The 23,498-nt window shown below is 43.1% G+C and overlaps 1 protein-coding gene across 1 annotated transcript in view; it reads left to right on the plus strand.

Annotated features, from left to right (window-relative positions):
• The window catches only part of Cfap92 (cilia and flagella associated protein 92 (putative)), a 36,063-nt gene that overhangs the window by 2,113 nt on the left and 10,452 nt on the right, over positions 1–23,498 (plus strand). The window contains exons 2-9 of the mRNA XM_048355067.1: positions 1,136–1,326; positions 3,067–3,279; positions 6,431–6,563; positions 7,419–7,506; positions 10,458–10,578; positions 15,424–15,571; positions 17,227–17,411; positions 19,858–20,762. Of these exons, the coding sequence (XP_048211024.1) occupies positions 1,136–1,326; positions 3,067–3,279; positions 6,431–6,563; positions 7,419–7,506; positions 10,458–10,578; positions 15,424–15,571; positions 17,227–17,411; positions 19,858–20,762 (1,984 nt within the window). The remainder of the gene's footprint in view (positions 1–1,135; positions 1,327–3,066; positions 3,280–6,430; positions 6,564–7,418; positions 7,507–10,457; positions 10,579–15,423; positions 15,572–17,226; positions 17,412–19,857; positions 20,763–23,498) is intronic.

A 23,498-nucleotide genomic window follows, 5' to 3' on the forward strand; every position in this document is an offset into this window, starting at 1 on the left:
GCATGAAAGTGTGTGGGTACTTCTGTATCTTGAATTCTTGGAAGTAGAATTAATAAGTTGAGTATGCATTTTAAAAAAGTTTGGTAGATACTGTCAAATTGTCCTCCAAAAGGATTCAAATACTTTTTTCCTATCAACAGAAAATGAGGGCTGAGAATGTGGCTTAGCAGTAGAGTGCTTGCCTAGCATGAATGAAGCCCTGGGTTCGATTCCTCAGCACCACATAAACAGAAAAAGCCAGAAGTGGTGCTGTGGCTCAAGAGGAAGGATGCTAGCCTTGAGTAAAAAGAAGCCAGGGACAGTGCTCAGGCCCTGAGTTCCAAGCCCTCAGGACTGGCAAAAAACAAAACAAAACAGAAAATGAGCTGCTTTGACCACTCCTCCCTTGGCATCCCTGATGCCTGTAGTGAACTGGAATACCAGGCTACTAGGTTTCTGGGCGGAAAGTTTCACAGAAAGTTCTAACACCTCCCAAGGGAATGGCAGGGGGTGTTCTATGTCAAATCACAAAAAGGCTAACTATTCTGCTGACATGGAGTTAATAATACAACAGCAGCTTGCCAGTAGTAGTGCACTTGCCTTGAATGTGTAAGGCCCTGTTTCTGTGACATTATTTAAAAAAAAAAATGGACTGGGAATGTAGCTTAGGAGAGTAGAGTAGGGTAGAGTGCTTGCCTAGCATGCATGAAGCCCTGGGTTCCATTCCTCAGGACCACATACACAGAAAAAGCCTGAAGTAGTGCTGTGGCTCAAGTGGCAGAGTGCTAGCCTTGAGCAAAAGAAGCTTAGGGACAGTGCCCAGGCCCTGAGTTCAAGCCCCAGGACTGGCAAAAAAAAAAAAAGTGCAAAAAATTACACTCTCCCCAGTACTCCTTGAGGGTCTTGATACCTCCTCTGAAGCATGGCTCCAGTGACCTCACTTCCCGCCTTCAATGACTTCACTTCCATTATGCCCTGTCTCTGAATGGTTCCACTCTTCCCCAACAGCACCTCAGCCTGAGGACTGAGCCTTCAACTGTAAACTTGGGAACATTTTCAAACCATAGCGCTCTTTCTTGCCTCCATGAATCTGTGGAAACAGGTTTGCTTTCCTACACAAAGTTAGAATGAGACTCATTAAATCTGTATTTTTTAGATCAAAAAGGAAAATACACAAATTTTACTGATAAATATAAGAAACACCTTAAACTGGACAATCGTACTTCAAAGGCTCGACGTTTCTATCATATTGAGTATGTCCTCCTGCCCGATGATGGAGAACTGAAAAAAATTGATCTAGTGGTATTTCCAGGAGTCGCCAAAGTGTTCCTGGACTCAGTAGTAAAGGTGCGTCGTATGTGTTTGGCCATGCATGGAATGAAGTGGTCATGGTGTTGCTATGAGTGTTCTGAAGCACAGGCAGCCTTGGAGCTGGCTAAAGTACAGAGTCCTGGGTCCACCCCAGACCTCCTGAGTGAGGAGTCTCAAGTCATCAAAAAATAGTAATTGCTTAGGTTACTTTCACTTTATTTAAGGTGTTAAAAAAAATTTTTTTTTTTTTTTGGCCAGTCCTGGGCCTTGGACTCAGGGCCTGAGCACTGTCCCTGGCTTCTTTTTGCTCAAGGCTAGCACTCTGCCACTTGAGCCACAGTGCCGCTTCTGGCCGTTTTCTGTATATGTGGTGCTGGGGAATCGAACCTAGGGCCTCGTGTATCTGAGGCAGGCACTCTTGCCACTAGGCTATATCCCCAGCCCAAAATTTTTTAACAGCTCTTTTTTTTTTGGCCAGTCCTAGGCCGTGAACTCAGGGCCTGAGCACTGTCCCTGGCTTCTTTTTTGCTCAAGGCTAGCACTCTACCACTTGAGCCACAGCGCCACCTCTGACCATTTTCTGTATATGTGGTGCTGAGGAATCGAACCCAGGGCCTCATGTATACCAGACAAGCACTCTTGCCACTAGGCCATATTCCCAGCCCCTTTTTAACAGCTCTTGAGATGTGTGTGTGTATGTATGTATGTATGTATGTATGTATGTATGGATGGATGGATATACACACACACACACACACAGACACATTTTCATGTGCCTGACTTTGCTGCTTGCTGTTCATAATAGTGACTTGGCTCTAGGTCATTGCTTGGAAATAACCATAAAGGACACTATTTACAGGTTCTTTCCTTCCTTCCTTCTTGCTTTCTCTCTCCCTTCCTTCCTTCCTGCCTGCTTTCTTCTTTCCTTCAATTCTTTCTTTCTTCCCTTCTTTCCTTCCTTCCTTCTCTTTCTTTTCTTTCTCCTTCCTTTCTTCTTTTTTCTTTCTCCTTCCTTCCTTTCTTTTCTTTCCTTCCTTCCTTCCTTTCTTCCTTCCTTCTTTTCCTCCTTTCTTTCGTTCTCTCTCTTTCTTTCTCTCCTTTTCTCTCTCCTTCCTTTCTTTTTTTTTTTGCCAGTCCTGGGGCTTGGACTCAGGGCCTCAGCACTGTCCCTGGCTTCTTTTTGCTCAAGGCTAGCACTCTGCCACTTGAGCCACAGCGCCACTTCTGGCCATTTTCTGTATATGTGGTGCTGGGGAATTGAACCCACGGCCTCATGTATACGAGGCAAGCACTCTTGCCACTAGGCCATATCCCCAGCCCCTCTTTCTTTCTTTCTTTCTTTCTTTCTTTCTTTCTTTCTTTCTTTCTTTCTTTCTTTTTCTTTCTTTCTTTCTTTCTTCCTTCCTTCCTTCCTTCCTTCCTTTCCTTTCTTTCTTTCTTTCTTTCTTTCTTTCTTTCTTTCTTTCTTTCTTTCTTTCTTTCTTTCTTTCTTTCTTTCTTTCTTTCTTTCTTTCTCTTTCTTTCCTCTCGCTCTCCTTCCTTCCTTCCTTCCTCTCTTTCTTTCTTTCATTTGTTTTACCTGAGAACCCCAGAGACCTGTGTGGACCCAATATAAAATGCTCATTTCCCACGGTGATCTCAGAGCCTGAAGAGAGGTAATCACAGAATCTAGCCAGTAGAGGGCAGTCTTCTGTCGCCATTGCTGGTGGGGTAGGCCACAGTTGCTGTCTGTGCAGGTCTTCCTACAATTAAGTTTCGGAATGGTGTTTTACACAGACAGTGAAGCCATGGCGAGAAGGTAACAAAATCTGGGTGTCATGGAGCCAAAGTTTCAATGTCAACATGACAAAGGAATTATTAAAGAAAATAAATTTTCACAAGATCACCTTGAGGCTCTGGGACACCAAGGACAAGGTTTCCAAGAAAGTGAGGTACTATCGTTTGAAGGCTGGTGGTTACTCGGAGGACACAGGATCTTTTGGTAAGTCTGTCATTTTTGTTTTGTTTAAATGTTTATGGAGTCTTCTGATTTCTCACTACAGAAATCTGAAATGCTCTACATGTTAAATAGCATCCCTGATGCCTCTAGGTGAAAATTCCACAATTGATTTCACCTGACTAATCAAAATGGAAGCACACACAAAATATTCTGTGAAATCATCTTAAGCTTATGTAAATAGTGTACATGCAGCATAAAGTAATCTCATGGTTAGACTTGGGCCTGTTTTAAAGATAGCTCACTTATGTATTCAAATGTTTTCTCTGAAAAAGCCCCAAGCATTTTAGGTGAGAGATTTTCATTTTGTGGTATTGGAATAAAGCCAGCCTTCTTTTACGTCTGTCCCCTAGTTTGCCCAGCATATGCATTGCTTCTTGTTTGGGTGGCATGCCATCCCCCTCGGCCGTGCTTGGGGAGCAAGAAGTTTCCCTTCGAGAGTCACGGTGACCAGCATCTGTGTGCCTCTATCGCCTTTCAGGATAATTTGTCCCAGGGCAGCCCTGACATGGATGGCCATTACTAGTCTCTTTCTGTATTATGTCCATTGGAAAAAACACACCAAGCAATATCAATAAACAAAAGAGAAAAGATGGGGGCTGGGAATATGGCCTAGTGGCAAGAGTGCTTACCTTGTATACATGAAGCCCTGGGTTCAATTCCCCAGTATCACATATATAGAAAACATCCAGAAGTGGTGCTGTGGCTCAAATGGCAGAGTGCTAGCCTTGAGAAAAAAGAAGCCAGGGACTGTGCTCAGGCCCTGAGTCCAAGGCCCAGGACTGGCAAAAAAGAAAGAAAAAAAGAAAAAAGAAAAAAGAAGGGCTGGGGATATGGCCTAGTGGCGAGAGAGCTTGCCTTGTATACATGAGGCCCTGGGTTCGATTCCTCAGCACCACATATACAGAAAATGGCCAGAAGTGGCGCTTGTGGCTCAAGTGGCAGAATGCTAGCCTTGAGCAAAAAGGAAGCCAGGGACAGTGCTCAGGCCCTGAGTCCAAGGCCCAGGACTGGCCAAAAAAAAAAAAAGAAAGAAAAGAAAAGAAAAGATGGGTTGGCATACAGCTCAGTGTTAGAGTGCTTTGCATGTGAGAGGTGCTTTCTTGTGGGGAGTTCTGTGCAGATAACAGGGTTTTAAGCAGCATCCTGGGCCTTTACTCACTGGACTTGAGTCAGCCTTCCAGCATAATAATGAAAAAAATTCCTCATAATACTGCCAAAATGCCCCCTAGCTGTGAATCTGAGGCAGGTTTTCTTACCTGAATGGAAGGAAAGACTCATGTCCTCAAAGCACGTTCTCCCTCCACCTGGCGTATTCCCATGCCCTTCAATGGGCTCACATTGGTACTCCAATGTGAGTGCCAGAGCAGAGATATCAGGAAGGCTTTATGGCTAAGGAGCAGTGGGAGCCAGGTCTGTAAGGCTGAATGGAACCAGGGCCAAAGGAAGGGGCATTCTGGGCTCTGCAGGGAGAGCCCGTGGCCTGAGTGCTCCTGAGACCATGGCACCTGCTTCTCCTCAAAGTCTGACCCTAGCCTAGTGTCACTGGTTCTTCCTTTATGTATGTTTTGACCACTAAAAGACTCATACATATTCACATCATAAGAACAATTCATAAGGACTTCAGAGAGCAGAAAGCAGAAATAATTCAAGCCGTCTGATGTCTACCTAGAGTCACTGTGACCAGCTTTTCTGTGAGTCTTTAGTCCTGTCTTTTGACACCTGTAGAGATATCTTACATACACTCTTGCTTCCTGAGGGTGCATAAGCACCCCAAGAGTCCTGCTTCATGTTATAGAGGATGGGAATTTGCTTGTTAGATCATGCCCTGGGGCCAGTGGTCTTGATGGAATGTCTTTACCAGAGTTAACATTTCATTTTGCTTCCATTTTCTTAGCCTCCTGGTTTCTCAATGCTGGGTGGAGAGGACATTCTTGAAACCCTCAAATCTGACTTTGCCTTTCCTTTGTTCTCACTGTTTGGCTTCCCTCTTCCCACCTGCCTGATGCTGTGCTTGGCCGATGCTCTTTGGTGTTCTCTGTGCAGCAGCTTCTCTTTACGCAATTCTGGCTCACCACACATGGGGATGGGTGGGTGAGGGTGGGTAGGAGAGTGGAGGTGGTATTTCTTCCGGTCTCTCTCTGCCACCATAGCCTGACTTTCCTATGTTACTACGGTGACACTGGCACTTCATTGCTCTGAGACTTCACAACTTCCCAGAGCCTTAGAGGAACAAGTGTGTCCTTCTGAGTCTGACTCTAAAGGCTTTTCATGGTTTTCTCCTCAAGGCTCTGATCCTTTTTCTGCTCCCACACCTTTGACCCCTTAGTGTACCTCCTGGTTCCTGAAGTCAGAGGGCTCTTCTTCATTCAAGTAGCAAGCCATGCTCTAGAGGATCTTGGTGTTCATATCTTTCTCCAAACATTTTATCTGCCCTTCAAAATGGAATGAAATTTCACTTCCTTTCCTGATCCATGCTCTGTGCTTCTTTCTTGTAGCTACCAGTATTTTCATTCATGCCTTCCCTCCCCTCTTTTTAAAATTTTTTTATTAATTTAATTTATTTATTTATTGAACACAAATTTTTTTGACAAGGTGTTGTGCAAAAAGGGTACAGTTACATAGTAGGGCAGTGTGTACATTTCTTGTAATATCTTATGCCCTGTTTTCCCTCCCCTCTTGATTGCTGTGAAGAGCCTGCAATATTCTATTGTTGATGAAAGGGAAGGTGGGTGGGGACAGTAGCTCTGGTGCAAGCCTGGCTTTGCCCCTCACTGGGGATAAGCTCCCATGTGGACCAGCTCTACCACAGGAAACTCACTTGTCAGGACCATCTAGCCCCTGTAGAACAGGGACATAGTGCCGTGTTCCTCATTGCAAGACAATGACTCCTGAAAAGTGTCACCTCAGTGCTCCATGGCCTCATTGACAGACGCCACTGCCAGCTGAAGTCAGGCATTATGGTTGCTCTTTTGAGTTTCTTGGTTGGGGGCAGCATCATACATCATCACCCCTGGAGGATGGCACCACACCTGTGTATCCACTGCCTCTTGTCCATCAGGAGGTAGTGACTGCCACACAATAGGGGTGCAATTGGTAGCTCTAATCCACTAAGCCAGTGGACCTTTGTTCTGCATTCTAGAGGAAGTAAGAAAGTTGGTTTTGAATCAGAAAAAGATGTCTGAAACCGATACTGAGAGAGTCAGCACTATCAGAGAGAAGGAACATCTGCCAGGATCAAAAGAAAAGGCAGAAAAGCACTCACAGTCTCAGCAAGGTAAGTAGATACAACTCTGGAAAAGCTGGGGACAGCATGCGTGGGCCACTTACTTTTGGCTGTTCATTCTTTTCTTGTATGTTCATAGCCTTACAAATAACCTTTAATGATGGTAGGAGTTAGATATGGTTTTTTTCTTTTTCTTTTTTTTGCCAGTCCTGGGTCTTGAACTCACGGCCTTATCACTGTCTCTGAGCTTCTTTTTGCTCGAGGCTAACACTCTACCACTTGAACCACAGCACCACTTGAGGCTTTTTCTATATATGTGGTGCTGAAGAATGGAACCCAGGGCTTCATGCATACAAGGCAAGCACTCTACCACTAGGCTATATACCCTAGATATGTGCTTTTAAAGACCCATTAATATAGAAAAGTAAAAGAAGGTGGGAAGAAGAACCATTCCATCACCAGTTACAATCTGCTTAACATTTTGGTTATATTATAGCAAATTTCTTTGATTTCATTCTTGGGCTTTTTTTTTTTTTAACACATGAGGTTACCCTGGATGCATTCAGCACTTCTGTATTCTGATATTATTAATGTGTCATCATAAGTACTTTCTTATCTGTTTATTAGAAGTGTTTTTGGTATTCTCTAATGTAAAAGTGCTAAAGTGAACAATGTCACATGTAATAAATTTATTTTTCTCCTCTGTGGGCACAATGCATAAAGTCATGTAAGAATATTCTTGCTCCCACTTAGATATTAACAATTCAAAAATTATTGTTACTGAATGTATACCATGTAGCAGGCTTTCTGCCTGCAGAGATGCATTACAGAAATGTGTAAGGGATCTCCTTTCTTAGAGAACTAGCATGGGACAAGAAATGTGGTGATATCTGCTAATATTACCAGGTTCTCATCAAGCAGACACTGAAATTTCTTCCAAGAACAGTGAAGAATATGAAAAGTCACTCAAAACGGATGATCTTTCCCCATTTCGGTAAGGATGGACCATGTCATTTGGGGAGATGGGAGCTCTTGTGTTGGTCCTACTCTGAGTCCTGTACTTTTGTTTATTATTAATAATATTAATTATTACTTTGCCAGTCCTGGGGCTGGGACTCAGTGCCTGAGCACTGTCCCTGGCTTCTTTTTGCTCAAGGCTAGCACTCTATCACTTGAGCCACTGCGCCACTTCTGGCTTTTTCTGCTTATGTGGTGCTAAGGAATTGAACCCAGGCTTTATGCATGCTACACAAGCTCTTTACCATGAAGCCACATTCCCTGCCTTATTATTAGTCTTTTTTTTCAATTTTTTATTATCAAACTGATGTACAGAGAGGTTACAGTTTCATACGTTAGGCATTGGATACATTTCTTGTACTGTTTGTTACCTTGTCCCTCATACCCCCCTCCCCTATTATTAGTCTTTGTAATTTTAACACTTCTGGATAAGTTGAATCCAAGCAAATGAAAGGACTAGGGAGGGAAAGGGAGGTTTGTATTTGCATGTATGTGTTAGGTATTGTACTTTTTTATTTTATTTTATTATAAAGATAGTGTTCAGACAGGTTGCAGTTATATAAATAAGGAAGTGAGTACAATTCTTGTTGAACATTGTTACTCCCTCTCTTGTTTTCTTCCATTTTCCCTCCCCCTATTGTACTTTTTGTCTGTGTCATTTTATCTCATTTGAGTTTTGTAATGACTATTTAAAAATAATGAAATACTTTATGTCATCTTTCCATAACTAAATCCTGAAATGTTAGCAAATTATTACACTCACATATCTTGTAATTCCTTTTCACACAATAGGCACATTCATACCAAGTCACATGTCAATTTAAAATGGTCAACACAACAGAAATTCTTTTTTTTTTTGGCCAGTCCTGGGCCTTGGACTCGGCCTGAGCACTGTCCCTGGCTTCTTCCCGCTCAAGGCTAGCACTCTGCCACTTGAGCCACAGCGCCACTTCTGGCCGTTTTCTGTATATGTGGTGCTGGGGAATCGAACCTAGGGCCTCGTGTATCCGAGGCAGGCACTCTTGCCACTAGGCTATATCCCCAGCCCCTCAACAGAAATTCTTAACAGATGTACTTCCCATAAAAGAGGGTCAGTGCATCAGATTGCCTGCCTCAATCCATGGCAAACATTAGAATTTCATTTTAGAGGTTTAATATTGACATTTACTATTTAATATATTGACATGTTTTCATAAATCATCAACAGGTAGCAAGCAAAGGGCACAGACATTTTTTTCTTCTGGCCATGGTGCTTAAACTCAGGGCCTGGGTGCTGTCCCTGAACTCTTTTGCTCCAGGGTAATACTCTATCACTTTTTTTTTTTTAGCTAAAATTTTCTTTACTGAAAATTAATTTTAAAATTAAACATTACTGGAGGAAAGTCAGAATTATAATGACCTGGCAATTGCTTCCAATGGAACAGAGTTTAGAATTAGACTTCCACATCACATTTAGTCTATGCTGGTAAGGCTCACCATCAGCATAAGGACAGGTGTCTGAAAAGGTTGAACCAGTTGGGAGAATTTAAACAACCAGTTTCTGAATCCATGAAACACAATATTTTCTTCATAGTATTTATAAATATATCATATAATACTGTTTCCTTTATGTCGTATACTAATATGGTGTTGTACAACAAGCATAATGCCATCTGATTCTTACAAAAGTGAAACATTTTAAACAAGTCAGTGAAATAAATGGTAGTTACCTGCTTTTAGGTATTCAGTTTGTAAAACAAGTTTACTTTCCTTTAATCAGTTTTGCATAGCAACAAAAAAGTAAAAATCAAACAGGAATTAAAATGGCTAAATATACAATAAATTGTTATTCACGGTGACGTGCAACATAGGATGCACTATTCTATCCTTGTTTTTTGTTTGTTGAATTTCAAAATAACAAGCACTTGTTTTCTGCTGGTTCACAAAACAGCATAATAACAAACAACAATCAAGGAAAATGTAATGTAGGTATTAACTGACATTAACAAACTATGTCCCAAATGCTTCTATCCACTGCAGAGTATTTCCAAATCCAAACAATGGTTACTGAAACCACTTCACATCTTTCCTGTATAGGAAGAAGATCTTGCCCTGCTTTCCCAGAATCCAATTCTTTACAGAAACAATCTTTCTTTTCCATTAATGCCCACATGACTATCACATATAGCTCATATTTTATCATTTTATTTTATTTTATTTTTATTTTTATTTTTTTTTGGCCAGTCCTGGGCCTTGGACTCAGGGCCTGAGCACTGTCCCTGGCTTCTTCCCACTCAAGGCTAGCACTCTGCCACTTGAGCCACAGCGCCGCTTCTGGCCGTTTTCTGTATATGTGGTGCTGGGGAATCGAACCTAGGGCCTCGTGTATCCGAGGCAGGCATTCTTGCCACTAGGCTATATCCCCAGCCCTTATCATTTTATTTTACTCACCATTCTTGTTATTGCTTTGTGACCTCATTTTTTGAACTTTGTCTTTGTCTTCACTATTACTAAGTTCTTTAGTGTGGAATTGTGGGTTTTTGAGAAATGTTGCATTCTTTATTCATGAATTTAGTGGATTTTTTTTTTTGCTGGGATTTACACATCTGAGACCAAATTTTGGTAATTTTTTTTTGAAATCCCATGTCCTTTTAGTTGGTGATTTCTTGCAGTTTCCTTAAGACTGGAAAATGACTGTGTGGTTTTGTGTTTTCCTGTTACTAAGTTAAAGGAATACATCTCTGTTTCAATGCTCAGAACATCACTTATAAACTACTTATTGGTCAGTAGTCCTAGGTGGTTCCTTTGTGTATTTAATTTGAGAAGCATTGGGTAAGAGGACCGTGATCACATTTTAAAAATCTGTTGTAATTTTGTGTAGAAAATAGATTCTCAGATCTGGCCCCTGCACATTTCATGTCCATTAACTTTTCTCTCTGGATTTTCCAGAAGAAGTACTTCCAGAACAACCACTTCATTGGCAGGAACAGCCACGTTGGATATTAAGGAATTAATTGAGAGAACATCATTAAGTAGCTTAACAAACATATCAGAAAAGCATAAGTCTCAAAGTAAGTTAATATAAATTTTGTGTGTGTGTGTGTGTGTGTGTGTGTGTGTGTGTGTGTGTGTGTACATTGTGAGTGGTGCTTGACCTCAGGGCCTCACACTCTTGCTCAGCTCTTTCTGCTCAAGGCTGGTGCTCGCCCATGTGAACTATACCTCTAGTTCCCATGATGAGATGTTGAATTTTCTTTTCTCCTGCCTCCCATTTCCTCCTCTTCTTCCTTTTCCTCCTCCTCTTTTTTATTCTTCTGGCAAGTTCTTAGTATGTGGCTCCTTGAAATTTCATACTATAAATTTGGAAAATCTTTTAAAATTCAGGATACGTCAGTAAGATTTCTTAGGCTTCCGACTGAAATGGCAGATACTACAACACATGCGCTCCTCCACCCACTCACTCACCTATCCTTTTCCTCTCATCCACTCCACTCCACCAGTGTTGCTGGGTATCTGATCCATAAGGTCATGCCTATGGACACATGAAGATTTCTAATGTCTAGGGGAAAGTTTCAGTTGAACAGTTACAACTGTATGTGACAGCTGATGTTTTACGGGCAGTTACCTGGTTGGTTGGGGTTATTGAAAGACTTCCTGAATGACAAGAAATGTCTTGCTTCCTTTGTGGCATGAAGGACACCCCAAATGGTGGGGCCTGTTCTTGCATAAGCATGTAATCTTAGTGACAGACAGTCACGAGACAAGAGTCCTCCTTGTTCTCAGCCTAGATTCCCCTCACCAGTTTCTCAGTAGTGGTTGGTCCGTAATGGGAAACCCATAGAGCTGTGTGTGTACCGGGAACACCTTGAGATGGGCTTCATACAGGGAAATGGCTTCCTGTTTTTAAGGTCTGTGATGACAAGTCTATACTTTCACATCTAAACACCTCTCAACTCCTTTGAATTTCTTCTTTCCAGATTAAGTAGCATCATTCATTTAAAAATGTGCTTTAGGGGCTGAGAATGTGGCTTAGTGGTAGAGTGCTTGCCTAGCATTCATGATGTCCTGGGTTAGACTCCTCAGCACCACATAAACAGAAAAAGTTGCAAGTGGTACTGTGGCTCAAGAGGTAGAGTGCTAGCTTTGAGCAAAAAGAAGCCAGGGGGCTGGGGATATAGCCTAGCGGCAAGAGTGCCTGCCTCGGATACACGAGGCCCTAGGTTCGATTCCCCAGCACCACATGTTGAACCTGGGTAACTGCAGTCGAAATCAGGACACGGGGGATGCAAGGCGAGTGAACCAATGCATACTTTGTTCCAAGAGGGCCAGGGTTTATATAGGGTTAGAAACCAATTTTACAATTACAGGGTAAAAGATCAATACAGCATGACATTTGTCTCAAATACAAAAGTGGAGGAAATTTCCTACTGTGAGGGCAGGAACTTGGTACAAATGCCTTTCTAATTACAGGAGGTAGTGACTACAAAGATTATAGATATCAAAACAAGGAACTGTATACAACCGAGGTAGAACTAATTATCTCCTAGCTATTATCTCCTTAAGGCTAGATAACATTAATCTTGACTTCTCCAAATACTTGTGAAATAACAGTGAGGAGACTTTCCTGTTTACAGTGAGAATCTAGTGAGGAGACTTTCCTGTTTACAGAGATAATCTAACACTAAAGGCAGCTGGTCTAGCAAGTCTCCTAAGAGAGACTTGCTAAGTAGGGGGAAAAAGGAGATTCTCGCAACAACTGGTGGCTTCCTTTGGCCCACAAACACCAGAAACTCCTTTCTGGGAATGTGTTCCCAAGGGCCTATTAGTGTGCTAATGAGGCATCAGAGTAACCGTGCCGGGGCTAAATTTTTCCACTGGTTGGAGACTTTAATTCTCCAACAACCACATATACAGAAAACGGCCAGAAGCGGCGCTGTGGCTCAAGTGGCAGAGTGCTAGCCTTGAGCGGGAAGAAGCCAGGGACAGTGCTCAGGCCCTGAGTCCAAGCTCCTGTACTGGCAAAAAAATTGCTTTAAGGCGGGTCACCAGTGGCTCACACCTGTAATCCTAGCTACTTAGGAGGCCGAGATGTGAGGATTGCAGCTCAAAGTCACCTCAGGCAAGAAACTGTGAGACTTTGATCTCCAATTAACTACCAAAAAGCCAGAAGTGTGGCTGTGGCTCAAGTGCTTGAGGGGTAGCTTTGAAAAAGCTCAGGGACAGTGCCCAGGTCCTGAATTCAAGCCCCAGGCCTGGCACACCCCCTCCTCCCCCCCCCCCAAAAAAAGTGCTTTCAGTACTTTAATGAGATTTTTAAAATATTGGTTTTATTTTGAAATAAAGGAAAATTTGGAAAAGGAAAATTTCTAGAGAAAGGTAGCAACTATGTACCCACAATTTAGGCATTAAATTTCACTATACTTCCCAGTTTCTTTTTTCCTTTTCTTTTTTTTTTTTTTTTTGTTGTTGTTGTTGTTGATTGTGGAACTTGAACTTATGGCCTAGGTACTGTCACTCAGCTTGTGTGCTCAAGGCTAGTGTTCTACTGCTTGAGCCACAGTTCCAGTCCCAGGTTTTTTGCTGGTTAAATGGAGATAAGAGTCTCACAGCCTTTTTTATCAGAGCTGGCTTTCAACCATGGTCCTCAAATTTCAGCCTTCTGAGTAGCTAGGATGATCGGCATAAGGCATCACTGCCCAGCTCTTTTTATCTTTCTTTTTTTTTTTTTGCCAGTCCTGAGCCTTGGTCTCAGGGCCTGAGCACTGTCCCTGGCTTCTTTTTGCTCAAGGCTAGCACTCTGCCACTTGAGCCACAGTGCCACTTCTGGCCATTTTCTATATATGTGGTGCTGGGGAATTGAACCCAGGGCTTCATGTATACGAGGCAAGCACTCTTTGCCACTAGGCCATATCCCCAGCCCTCTTTTTATCTTTCTTAAAGAAAAGAGGATGTTAGAATGTAAAGTGCCCCTTCTATCTTGTCCTTTGAGGAGCATGCCCTTTCCTGACATCAAAGTCGATGTGCCCCATCTTACTTTGCAAACAAGTATGCACTGACTTCTGTTTTAAGAGGGGTAGAGACAGTTTGATACTTCATGTGCATTCCTGCAGCTTGCTTTTTATATTTCAATTCATTTTTCTGTTGGTTTTAAACTTGTCTTATTGATCTGAACAATGATCTGGAGGTTCCTTGGAAAACTAAACATAGATCTTCCCTATGACCAGCCCGCCATATTGCTCCTAGGTATCTACCCAGATCATGATCCAGCAAACCACAGACACTTGTACATTCATGTTCACTGCTGCACTATTTGCAACAGCCAAGTTATGGAAGCAGCTCAGATGCCTTAATCAATGAGTGGATCAAAACAATGTGGTGCCTGTACACAGGAATTTTACACAGCTATTAGAAAGAATAATATATCATTTGTAGGGAAATGGATGGAGCTAGAAAAAAATCATGCTATGTGAGGTAAACCAAGATCAGAGAGACAAAGAACACGTTTTCTATCATATGTGGAAGCTCGATCTAAAATACACTGGGACACAATAAAATCTACAGGACTCTAGGCATTCACACACAGTGAGACCAAAGGAGGGCACTCAGGGAAGGGACCCAAAGGCACAGTGGCCATGCGCATCTGATCATATAAAATAATATTTATTGAAATGAATTCCGGGAAATGGAAACAAGAGCGTTTTTTATTCTTTGTTTCTGTTTTTTTTTTTTAAATTTTCTTTTTGTCTTGTTTGTTCCTTTATCTGTCTTTGGGAAGATAAGGGAGGGGACAGAAATGGAGGGACAAATGCAGCAATGGTACTCATTGGACACTGTAAAAAATGAACTATACAAGCTATGAGTGGAGATGGGAGGAAAAAACTGGAAGGTTTGACATTGTACAAAAAGAAATGTATTCTTCACCTGACTTATGTAACTGTAATCCCTCTATATATCACCTTTATAATAACACTAAAATTAAATTTTTTAAAGCTTGTTTTATTGAGCTTCAGGCTTTGTTTTTACATCGTAGGGGTTATTACATGGCACCAGTTATGTGTAACTCTCCCAGATACAGGTACGTGTATCACTGGACTTGGCATGGGGTCTCTTGCTCTGAATACATTCTTTAAATCTTCTTTCCTGGTTTGTGTTTTGGCTAAAGACTCAGAAATCCTCCTTGCTCAATTGTCAGTATAGTCTCTGAGACATCTGTCTGTGATTTGCCCTTTCTTTAGTCTGGAATTCATTTCATAGATGGAATCAGCTTCAGTGGACAGTCTTTATGATTTACTTGCAAGTCCATGCTTGCCCATTGACCTAAAATGCCTTCTCTGGCATTTGTTCAGTTCTCCTCTGTGTGCCTTAGACTTTCTAGTCTGTTCTTTTGGCCTGTATGCTACTGAACCAAACATCACTGTCTTTTCTTCTTGAGCTCAGATTGGTGTTTCACTGAGTGTTTGTGTATCTTTACACATTTTATCTTCTCAACACTGTGGAAAGTGAATGCCGCTCACTGCTCCCATTTGACAGATTTAGGTAGCTGAGGATTGGAATGAGTAAGTCCAGACCCACTTGCTGTAGAAGGATAGGGCTCAGTGCCTGAGCTGCCAGCCCTGTGGCTGAGTTGCCTTGGGAGAAAGCACAGAGTCTGATGCACTATCGTCAGTGGTGAGCCTGGGCCTACCTGCCTGTTCTCGAATGGTCTCTGTGATGAGGACACAGTCTCCAAATGTCCACGTGTAGCTGGCAGTTGGTCTGCGTATGCACTTCTGTGTCAAGGGAGAAGCAGCAGACCAAAAGAAACCCTGACGTCTAGGCTTCTGGAGACTTCCCATCCAAGCCTTCTGTAGTCTGTAGAACGTCATGGATTACAGCCAGATGAACCTCTGTTAAAATTTGTTTCCTTTCTTTCCCTTTGAAAGGAAAAGATTCAGAGTGGAAGAGGAAATACCCACAGAAAGGGAAGAAATCTCGAGCAGAAGATGACATAGAAGCTAAGTTGGCAGAAGCCTGGGAGCAGAGCACCTTCTCTCTGCAGCTGGCAGTGATGCCGCTCCTTGCTGGTAGCTAACACATTCTCTGCAGTTCTGCCTGTCTTGCCACAGGAGACTAGATGTCCTCACCTGGGATGCTCATGTTGCCAAGCCCCTGTTGTGTTCCCCTCCCTCCATCCTCACTGTCCCTTCAGATATGTGTGGGTATTTGTCTCCAAAGGACAGAGGAAGAAACAGAGGCCCTGAGAGGTTACGTACATTGCCCAAGATAACACAGCTAGTAAGTGTAAAGTGAGGATTTGAGCTCAGGTCTGTGTGATTCTAAAATTCAAAGAAATTTGCTTGAGCATGTAAGTTCTATGACTTTATTTACTAAATAAGATGCTTTTGGTGAATACTTTACTACAAGGTTTCACAGAAGTCTGTAGTAAAAGGCATGAGGAAAGGGAAACTATTTTTTTCTGAGCATTTATTAGGTGCCTGTCACTTTACATATGTGAGATTATTGTCTCATAAGAAACTCTCATTCTCTCATTGACCCTGTGGCAGTAGAGCTGTGAGCAAAGCTTTTCATTGTCATATTCAGAGAGGTTAGTAACGTACTCAAGGCTATTCAGGTCAGTGGAAAATGAGGATTGGATTCTTTTGCTTATATTTAATCACAGTTTATAGGCTGGGTTTTCTTCATTTTGGTAAGCAGTAAGATTCCTTTTTTGCCAGTCCTGGGGTTTGAATTCAGGGCTAGCGCTCTACCACTTGAACCACAGCACCACTTCTAGCATTTTTCTGTATGTGTGTTACTAAGGGATAGAACCCAGGGCTTCTTGCATGCAAGACAAGCACTGTACCATGAAGTCACATTCCTAGCCCCAGCAATAAGATTTTTACTATATGAATCCATTTTATATTTTTTGCAATTTTTTTGTAAAATTATTTGATTTCTTTTGTTCAAAGAGGAGTAATGTTTGTGTATGTAAAAGCCTTGTTTTAGAGAAAATATTTTGAATATCTTTTGGGCTATTTACTGGCAGGCAGGATTGGCAACTACTGCTATCTGGTCTGAAGAGGTGTAGGTTCTGATGTTTGAGCTGGAACCTCCTGAAACCCCATTGGGTCAAAGCCTAATCCATTTCATTGCACAGCTTTCTCTGTGCTCATAGCTGGTGCTCTGCCACTTGAGCCATACCTCCAGTTCTGGCTCTATGTTGGTTAACTGGGTATAAGAGTCTCTTGGATTTGTCTGCCCCTGGCTGGCTCTGAACCATGATCCTTATATCTCAGCCTCCTGAGTAGGTAGGATTCTAGGCCTGAAACAATGGCACCCATTCCAGAGTTTTATTTTAAGGATCATAGGAGAGATAATATGTGTAAACCACTTTGCATGAGTCCCTGCACATAACAGAACGGAGTGAGGGTTGGTAGGCAGTAGCACCTGCCCCACTGAAACATTGGATGGGCCAGTGCTGGGCACTGGGACTTCAGCAAGGAAACCGGAAAGATACCTATTTCTACACACGGATGATAGCTGATGGTCATAAGCTGGAAATGACTTGATTAAAACTGCACTTTAAATTTTATTTAATGTTAATTAATTTAAGTTCTAATCGCCCTATGGTAGTGGGTGGCACAGTCTAGGATGGAAGTCTTAAATTGCATGGAGTACACACCTCTGAGCCTGCCTGTGGTGGTCCAGAATAAAGGGCTAATGATGCATTTCTTCTCAGGATGGCACACTGTCGTAAGTCGTGGCAGTGAGAAGTCTGCCAACATTTTAGATTGCTTTTTGAGTTTAGAAACAGAGGTTCCCATCATGACAGAGGAGCAAAAGCAGGACCTAAACCCCCTAACCATAAAGATCAAGTGTGCTTCCTGCCTTCCTTCACAGCCTGTGCCCATGCAGGATCTAGAGGTAAGAACAAGCTGGACCCCTGGGTGAAGAGCAATTTTTGCATTTTGTCTCTAACCCTCCCAGTGGCTGGGTGCAAGAAAAGTTGCTTATGAACACTTTGTCACTCAGGATTCCACAGAAAACATGAGAGAGATAAACTCCTGAGACAAGGAGCCATGGAATTTCACAGGTTCTTACCTACTAACTTCTCTTCAGAAAATGGTGGCTTCTCTGTTAAAACAGCAGCTATCTAGGTACTCATGAACCAGAGAGATTCAGAGCTACGGCTCATTCCTTTGTTCTTGTCCTGGTTGTATTTGTGTCTTGGACTCCTGTTCCTCTTTTTTTGCTTGCTCTTTTGTTTTGTTGGAGTACATCCGCCAGTAACTTCATGAGAAAAAGTCAATGGAATACTCGCCCAACCCCCTTATTTTTTCACATGTCTGAAAATATCTTTGCTTTGCCCTCACACTTGGTAAATATTTTGGCTGATTGTAGAACCACAAGTTAAAAATAATTTTCTTTCTTTTTTTTTTTTTTTGCCAGTCCTGGGCCTTGGACTTAGGGCCTGAGCACTGTCTCTGGCTTCTTTTTGCTCAAGGCTAGCACTCTGCCACTTGAGCCACAGCGCCACTTCTGGCCATTTTCTATGTATGTGGTACTGGGGAATTGAACCCAGGGTTTCATGTAGGGGAGGCAAGCACTCTTGCCACTAGGCCATATTCCCAGCTCTTCTTTCTGTTTTAAAGGTCTGAGGATCGTGGTTCAAAGGCCACTCAAGCAGAAAGGTCTATGAGACTCTTACCTTGAATTAATTACCAAAAAAGCCAGAAGTGGAGCTGTGGCTCACGTGGTAGAGTGTTAACCTCAAGAAAAAATGGTCAGGGACAGTCCCTGGGTCTCAAGCTCAAGCACCACAATTAGCACACACACACACACACACACACACACACACACACAAAAGTCTCAATCTCTGCCTTTATTTAACATAACCCTAATCTAGTTATACATAACCAATTGCTGAAAAAGAAGGCTCTGCTGTTGCTGTTTCTTTTTCTTTCTTTTTTTTTTTTTTTTGGCCAGTCCTGGGGCCTTGGACTCAGGGCCTGAGCACTGTCCCTGGCTTCCTTTTGCTCAAGGCTAGCACTCTTGAGCCACAGCGCCACTTCTGGCCATTTTCTGTATATGTGGTGCTGGGGAATCGAACCCAGGGCCTCATGTATACGAGGCAAGCTCTCTTGCCACTAGGCCATATCCCCAGCCCTGCTGTTTATTTTTCTATGTCTTATATATTTTGTTTCTCTACTCCTTTTTTTTTTTTTGCCAGTCCTTGGCCTTGGACTCAGGGCCTGAGCACTGTCCCTGGCTTCTTTTTGCTCAAGGCTAGCACTCTGCCACTTGAACCACAGTGCCGCTTCTGCCCATTTTCTGTATATGTGGTGCTGGGGAAACGAACCCAGGGCTTCATGTATAAGAGGCAAACACTCTTGCCACTAGGCCATATTCCCAGCCCCTCTCTACTCCTTTATTAATAGTATTTGTGTGTTTAGCTGATATTTCATAGGGTATCCTGTAGGATTCACCCATGCTCACATGGGAACTGTAGTCATTGTTTTCATTTCCTGCTGCATTCTAGTTTTCTGTCCTTTTGCCTGAAGCACACATGTGAGTGGTTTCCAGATCTCTTCACCTTCCATGATGCCATGAATATTCCTGTACATAGTTCCGTATGTGCTTTGCAGGAGTGCCTCTGTGATGATGGCTTTCTGCCATAGTCACATATTGAGTCCCTTGGAGGCCCTGACCACAGATTTATGGACTCCACTGTTGATTACAAAGTCTTTGCCCCGAGCTTGAAGCACACACACCTCTCTGCCTTCTGTGTCTGCTTCTTCCTGTTTTCCACACTCTCTGAAACCTTAGCCTCCTTGCAGTTATCCTTTTCTCCTTGTGACTGCTTTCAGCTTGGAAACCTATACCATGCTGAAAGAGGCTCCTGCCAACGTCCAGATGCATGTCAGGAAAATAGCAGATTAACTTTTGTAGACATTAGACATTTTTTTGTGCTGCTGGTGATAGGACCCAGGGTATCCATCACTCTGGGAATGTGCTCTCCTGCTTATTCACACACCAGTGGAATTATTTTCACAAAAACCTGCTTATCTCCACCTTTTTGTGCCTAGCCTTAGGACAGGAACCAGAAACACAGGATCAAACAGACACATGACCTATGCTTTTGGCTCTTGCAGTCTGGATGGAAAACAATTCTGAGTACCCATGCCAAGTCTTTCTTGTGCCAGCCACCATCTTGAGTGTGTTCATGTACACTGTGACTGGGCCTGCACTGGCTTCACAGTGGGGGCTCCCTGTGGGCATCAGGCTATGGGGCTGTGGGTAGCAAATGGGGTGTGCCCATGCTGGGCATTTTCCTCCTGAGTGCCACCTGCTATCACTTGCTGTCTTACAGAGGCTGTGTGAACCTGTGTACTGCAGGTATCAGTTCTACAAGACTCCAGTTCACAAGACAAAGGGGGAGCAACACGGAACCCATGTCTATTTCCAGGACATCAATGTCATCTTCCTTGGAGCCATCCACCCCAGTGACCTGAGGGAGTACCTGCAGGGCCCCCCTATGGTGGTAGAAGTTCATGACCGAGACTGGAAGTCAGAAGAGTATTCTCACAAGCTCACTCCATTTGGGGAGAATCCTCTGGATCCATACATCAACCTCCAGACTCTCATCTCTTCTACAGAGACAGAGAACAATCCTTTCACATCCCAGAATAAGGCATGGGACCCTTATGGGGTTGCCCAGGTCAGCTTTGCTGACCTGCTCCTTGGCCACAAGTACCTGAACCTGGTTGTCCCCATACACAACTGTGAGCCTAAGGGCACAAGCCACAGCCAGGCCATCAGGAGCAGAAAGTCTGTGGGGTCCCAAGTCCCCACAGATGTCCTCCAGGTCAGCCCAATGCCCATGGGCAACTACCTGGAGGCCAATTCTCTGCTCAAACTGCGAGTGGACGTTGCAGTGCCCTTGAGTGTTGGAGTCAAAGCCTCTGAGGCAGACCTCACGGCCACCCGGTTTGGTCGCATTGTTTTTGTGTTTGACTCCGGGAAGCGAATCCTCCTGCAGAACTTGCTGCAGGATATCACTGTCATCAATGCCAAGGCCCTGGAGCTGGACCTGTACCCCACCGAGACCATCCAGCAGATCCTGTCTGCCTTCAAGATGCGGGTGAAGGTCCAGGACAAGCAGGATATGGATCTGCTCACTGGCTTCCACCTGATGGACGGGAAGGTCCACCTTCTCATCCTGGAAGGCCTGGCAGACCAAGGCTTGAAGCAGCTGTGGGAGAAACACCAGAGTAGGCAAGTGATTCCACTACTTCTCAGACAGGAAAGTGTTCTGGTTGTAAATGAAGTAAACAGTCTTTGAAGGCCAAGATTACAGTTAGTGTCTGAGAGAGAGATTCCGTTCTCCTTAAGAGTTTATTATCAGGGGCTGGGAATATGGCCTAGTGGCAAGAGAGTGTGCCTTGTATACATGAAGCCCTGGGTTCGATTCCCCAGCACCACATATACAGAAAATGGCCAGAAGTGGCGCTATGGCTCAAGTGGCAGAGTGCTAGCCTTGAGCAAAAAGAAGCCAGGGACAGTGCTCAGGCCCTGAGTCCAAGCTCCAGGACTGGCAAAAAGAAAGAAAGAAAGAAAGAAAAAAGAGTTTATTATCAGCTATGTGTCAGGGCTCAGGAATGGTACCTGGTAACAAGAGGAATTTTTTGCCTTTGGTTGTGGTGGAGAATTGAGCCATATATGTAAGATCTGGTGATTCAGAGAATGAATCTTGCCTTCAGACTCTGAGCAAGGGCTGCCTCGGCCACTCAGGGAAGAAAGCTCAGTATTAGTTTTTAGTATTAGTTCAGCCCAGGAAATATAGATGTCACTATTATGATGCCAGTGGGGATGTTGAGGTGGTAGGAAGCCGATGGTCCCTGGTGGCCTTTGGAGTCACTGGGATGGGTCCTGGAGGTTCTGTGTCTGAGCAGCTGCTCCTTATGTCTTGCCTTCTTGAGTTTTAGTGGTGTGATAATTTTTTCCATGACAATTTGGAAGCACCCACATTTGAGTAAATAGGGTTCCCCTCTTTAGTAGGAAGAATCCTCATTTGTCCTGAGAGGTCACATGTCCCAAGCCACATGTGCTGGCAGCTAGGAATCTAGAAGAGAGTATTTTTGCCCAAGGTGGGTATCAGCACTGTGGAGACTTGTCCTGATTTGCTGATAAGCCAACAGGTACCAGAGGGAATCTGGCCTATGTCTAGGCATGTGCTCAGGACACACAAAAACTTGTACACAAATGTCATAATACATGGGAGTCATAATATATTATCGGTAATCAGGAACGGAAACAACCCAATTTCCATCAAAGGATTAGCAATGCATGATTTATTCATAAGATACACTATTATTCAGTCAGAAAAATTCAAGTATTGAGACACTTTAACATGCCTCTACCTTGAAAACATGCTATGTAAAGAAGCTAGGCACAAAAGGCCATCTGTCATGTTGTTATTAGAATCTTAGGTTTGTGGTGCTCCCCACTCTACTAAAGTCCTGAGAGACAGAAGTTGGTGGAAGGAATCAGTTTTATTCCAGGCCATCTCTGAGTATGACATAGGACCCTCCCCCCATCTTCAAGGGATCAGGGACTGCTTCATGTAGAGATTTTTATTATTTTATTTTTGAATCAGCATGTATTTGTAATGGGAGGTTCATTGTGACTGTGATATTTCCATCCATCCATATAGTGTACTTTAAAGATATTTCATCCTGTCCACTACATTTTCATCCCTTGCATTCTCCCTCCTCACCCCCTTTTTAAACATCATTTGGTAGGTGTGTGTGTGTGTAACATTCTTCAATATAATCTACCTCACCACTCACTATTCTCTTTTTCTTTCTTTCTCTTCCCACTCATCAACCTCCTAAACAGTTCTGTTTACATTATTGTCCCATTACCATCTCATTGCCATAATTATCATTGTTGTCATTAACATCATCATCATTATCATCACTGTTGTCATCATCATAATCGATTTTCCATTTATACTCCATAAATGAGTGCAAATATGGGCTTCAGGTCTTACTGAATCTCCACTTTCTAGTATGCTTTCTTTCCTTTCTGTGTGCCTTTGTTTCCACATTGTGCTGGGAAGGACTTGCAGTACTATTTTCTGTGAGTGATGAGAGCAGACATCTTGCCTTGTCTTGGTCACTTGCACAGTGAATTCAGTCTTTCTCCCTTAATGTCAGGTGGGAGAGTTTTATAGATGTTATTTATCAATTTAAGGGCCTTCCACTCTATTCCTGCTTTTTAAATTTAATTTTTATTGTTATTATAAAGGTGATACACAAAGGTGTTACAGTTAGGTAAGTCAGGTGCAGAGTACATTTCTTTGTGGATAATGTCACTCCTTCCCTTGCTCTCTCCCAGTTTCTATTCCTGATTTGACAAGTGTTTCCTAACAGGATCCATGAAAATCAATTCCAGGCAGATGAAAACCCTGCTTTGGGCTGGGGATATGGCCTAGTGGCAAGAGTGCTTGCCTCTTATACATGAGGCCCTGGGTTCAATTCCCCAGCACCATATATACAGAAAATGGCCAGAAGTGGCGCTGTGGCTCAAGTGGTAGAGTGCTAGCTTTGAGCAAAAAGAAGCCAGGGACAGTGCTCAGGCCCTGAGTCCAAGGCCCAGGACTGGCCAAAAAAAAAAAAGAAAACCCTGCTTTAAGCTGAGAAGTTTGGTATGCAGGAGTAGTGTACTCCCACTTCCATTCCCACTGCTCAGCTCACCCCATGGAGACATCTGTGAAAACTGCAGTGAGTCACTGGTTGACACAATGCCACTAACCTGACTGCAATGATCTGTTCTACTTTTCACCAGAAAAATCTACTTTTGGAAAGTAAACTTTAGATAATATATTCATGATGCCAGAAGAAAGGCATCTTGAATAAGACCGAAATAAGAATAATAAGGAAAAGGAATAATACATTTGGCTATTTAAAATCACTAGCCAGCCAGTTGCCCGTGGCTCATCCCTGTAAT

The sequence above is a fragment of the Perognathus longimembris genome, chromosome 10, assembly GCF_023159225.1.
Source record: "Perognathus longimembris pacificus isolate PPM17 chromosome 10, ASM2315922v1, whole genome shotgun sequence".
Taxonomy (NCBI): Eukaryota; Metazoa; Chordata; class Mammalia; order Rodentia; family Heteromyidae; genus Perognathus; species Perognathus longimembris.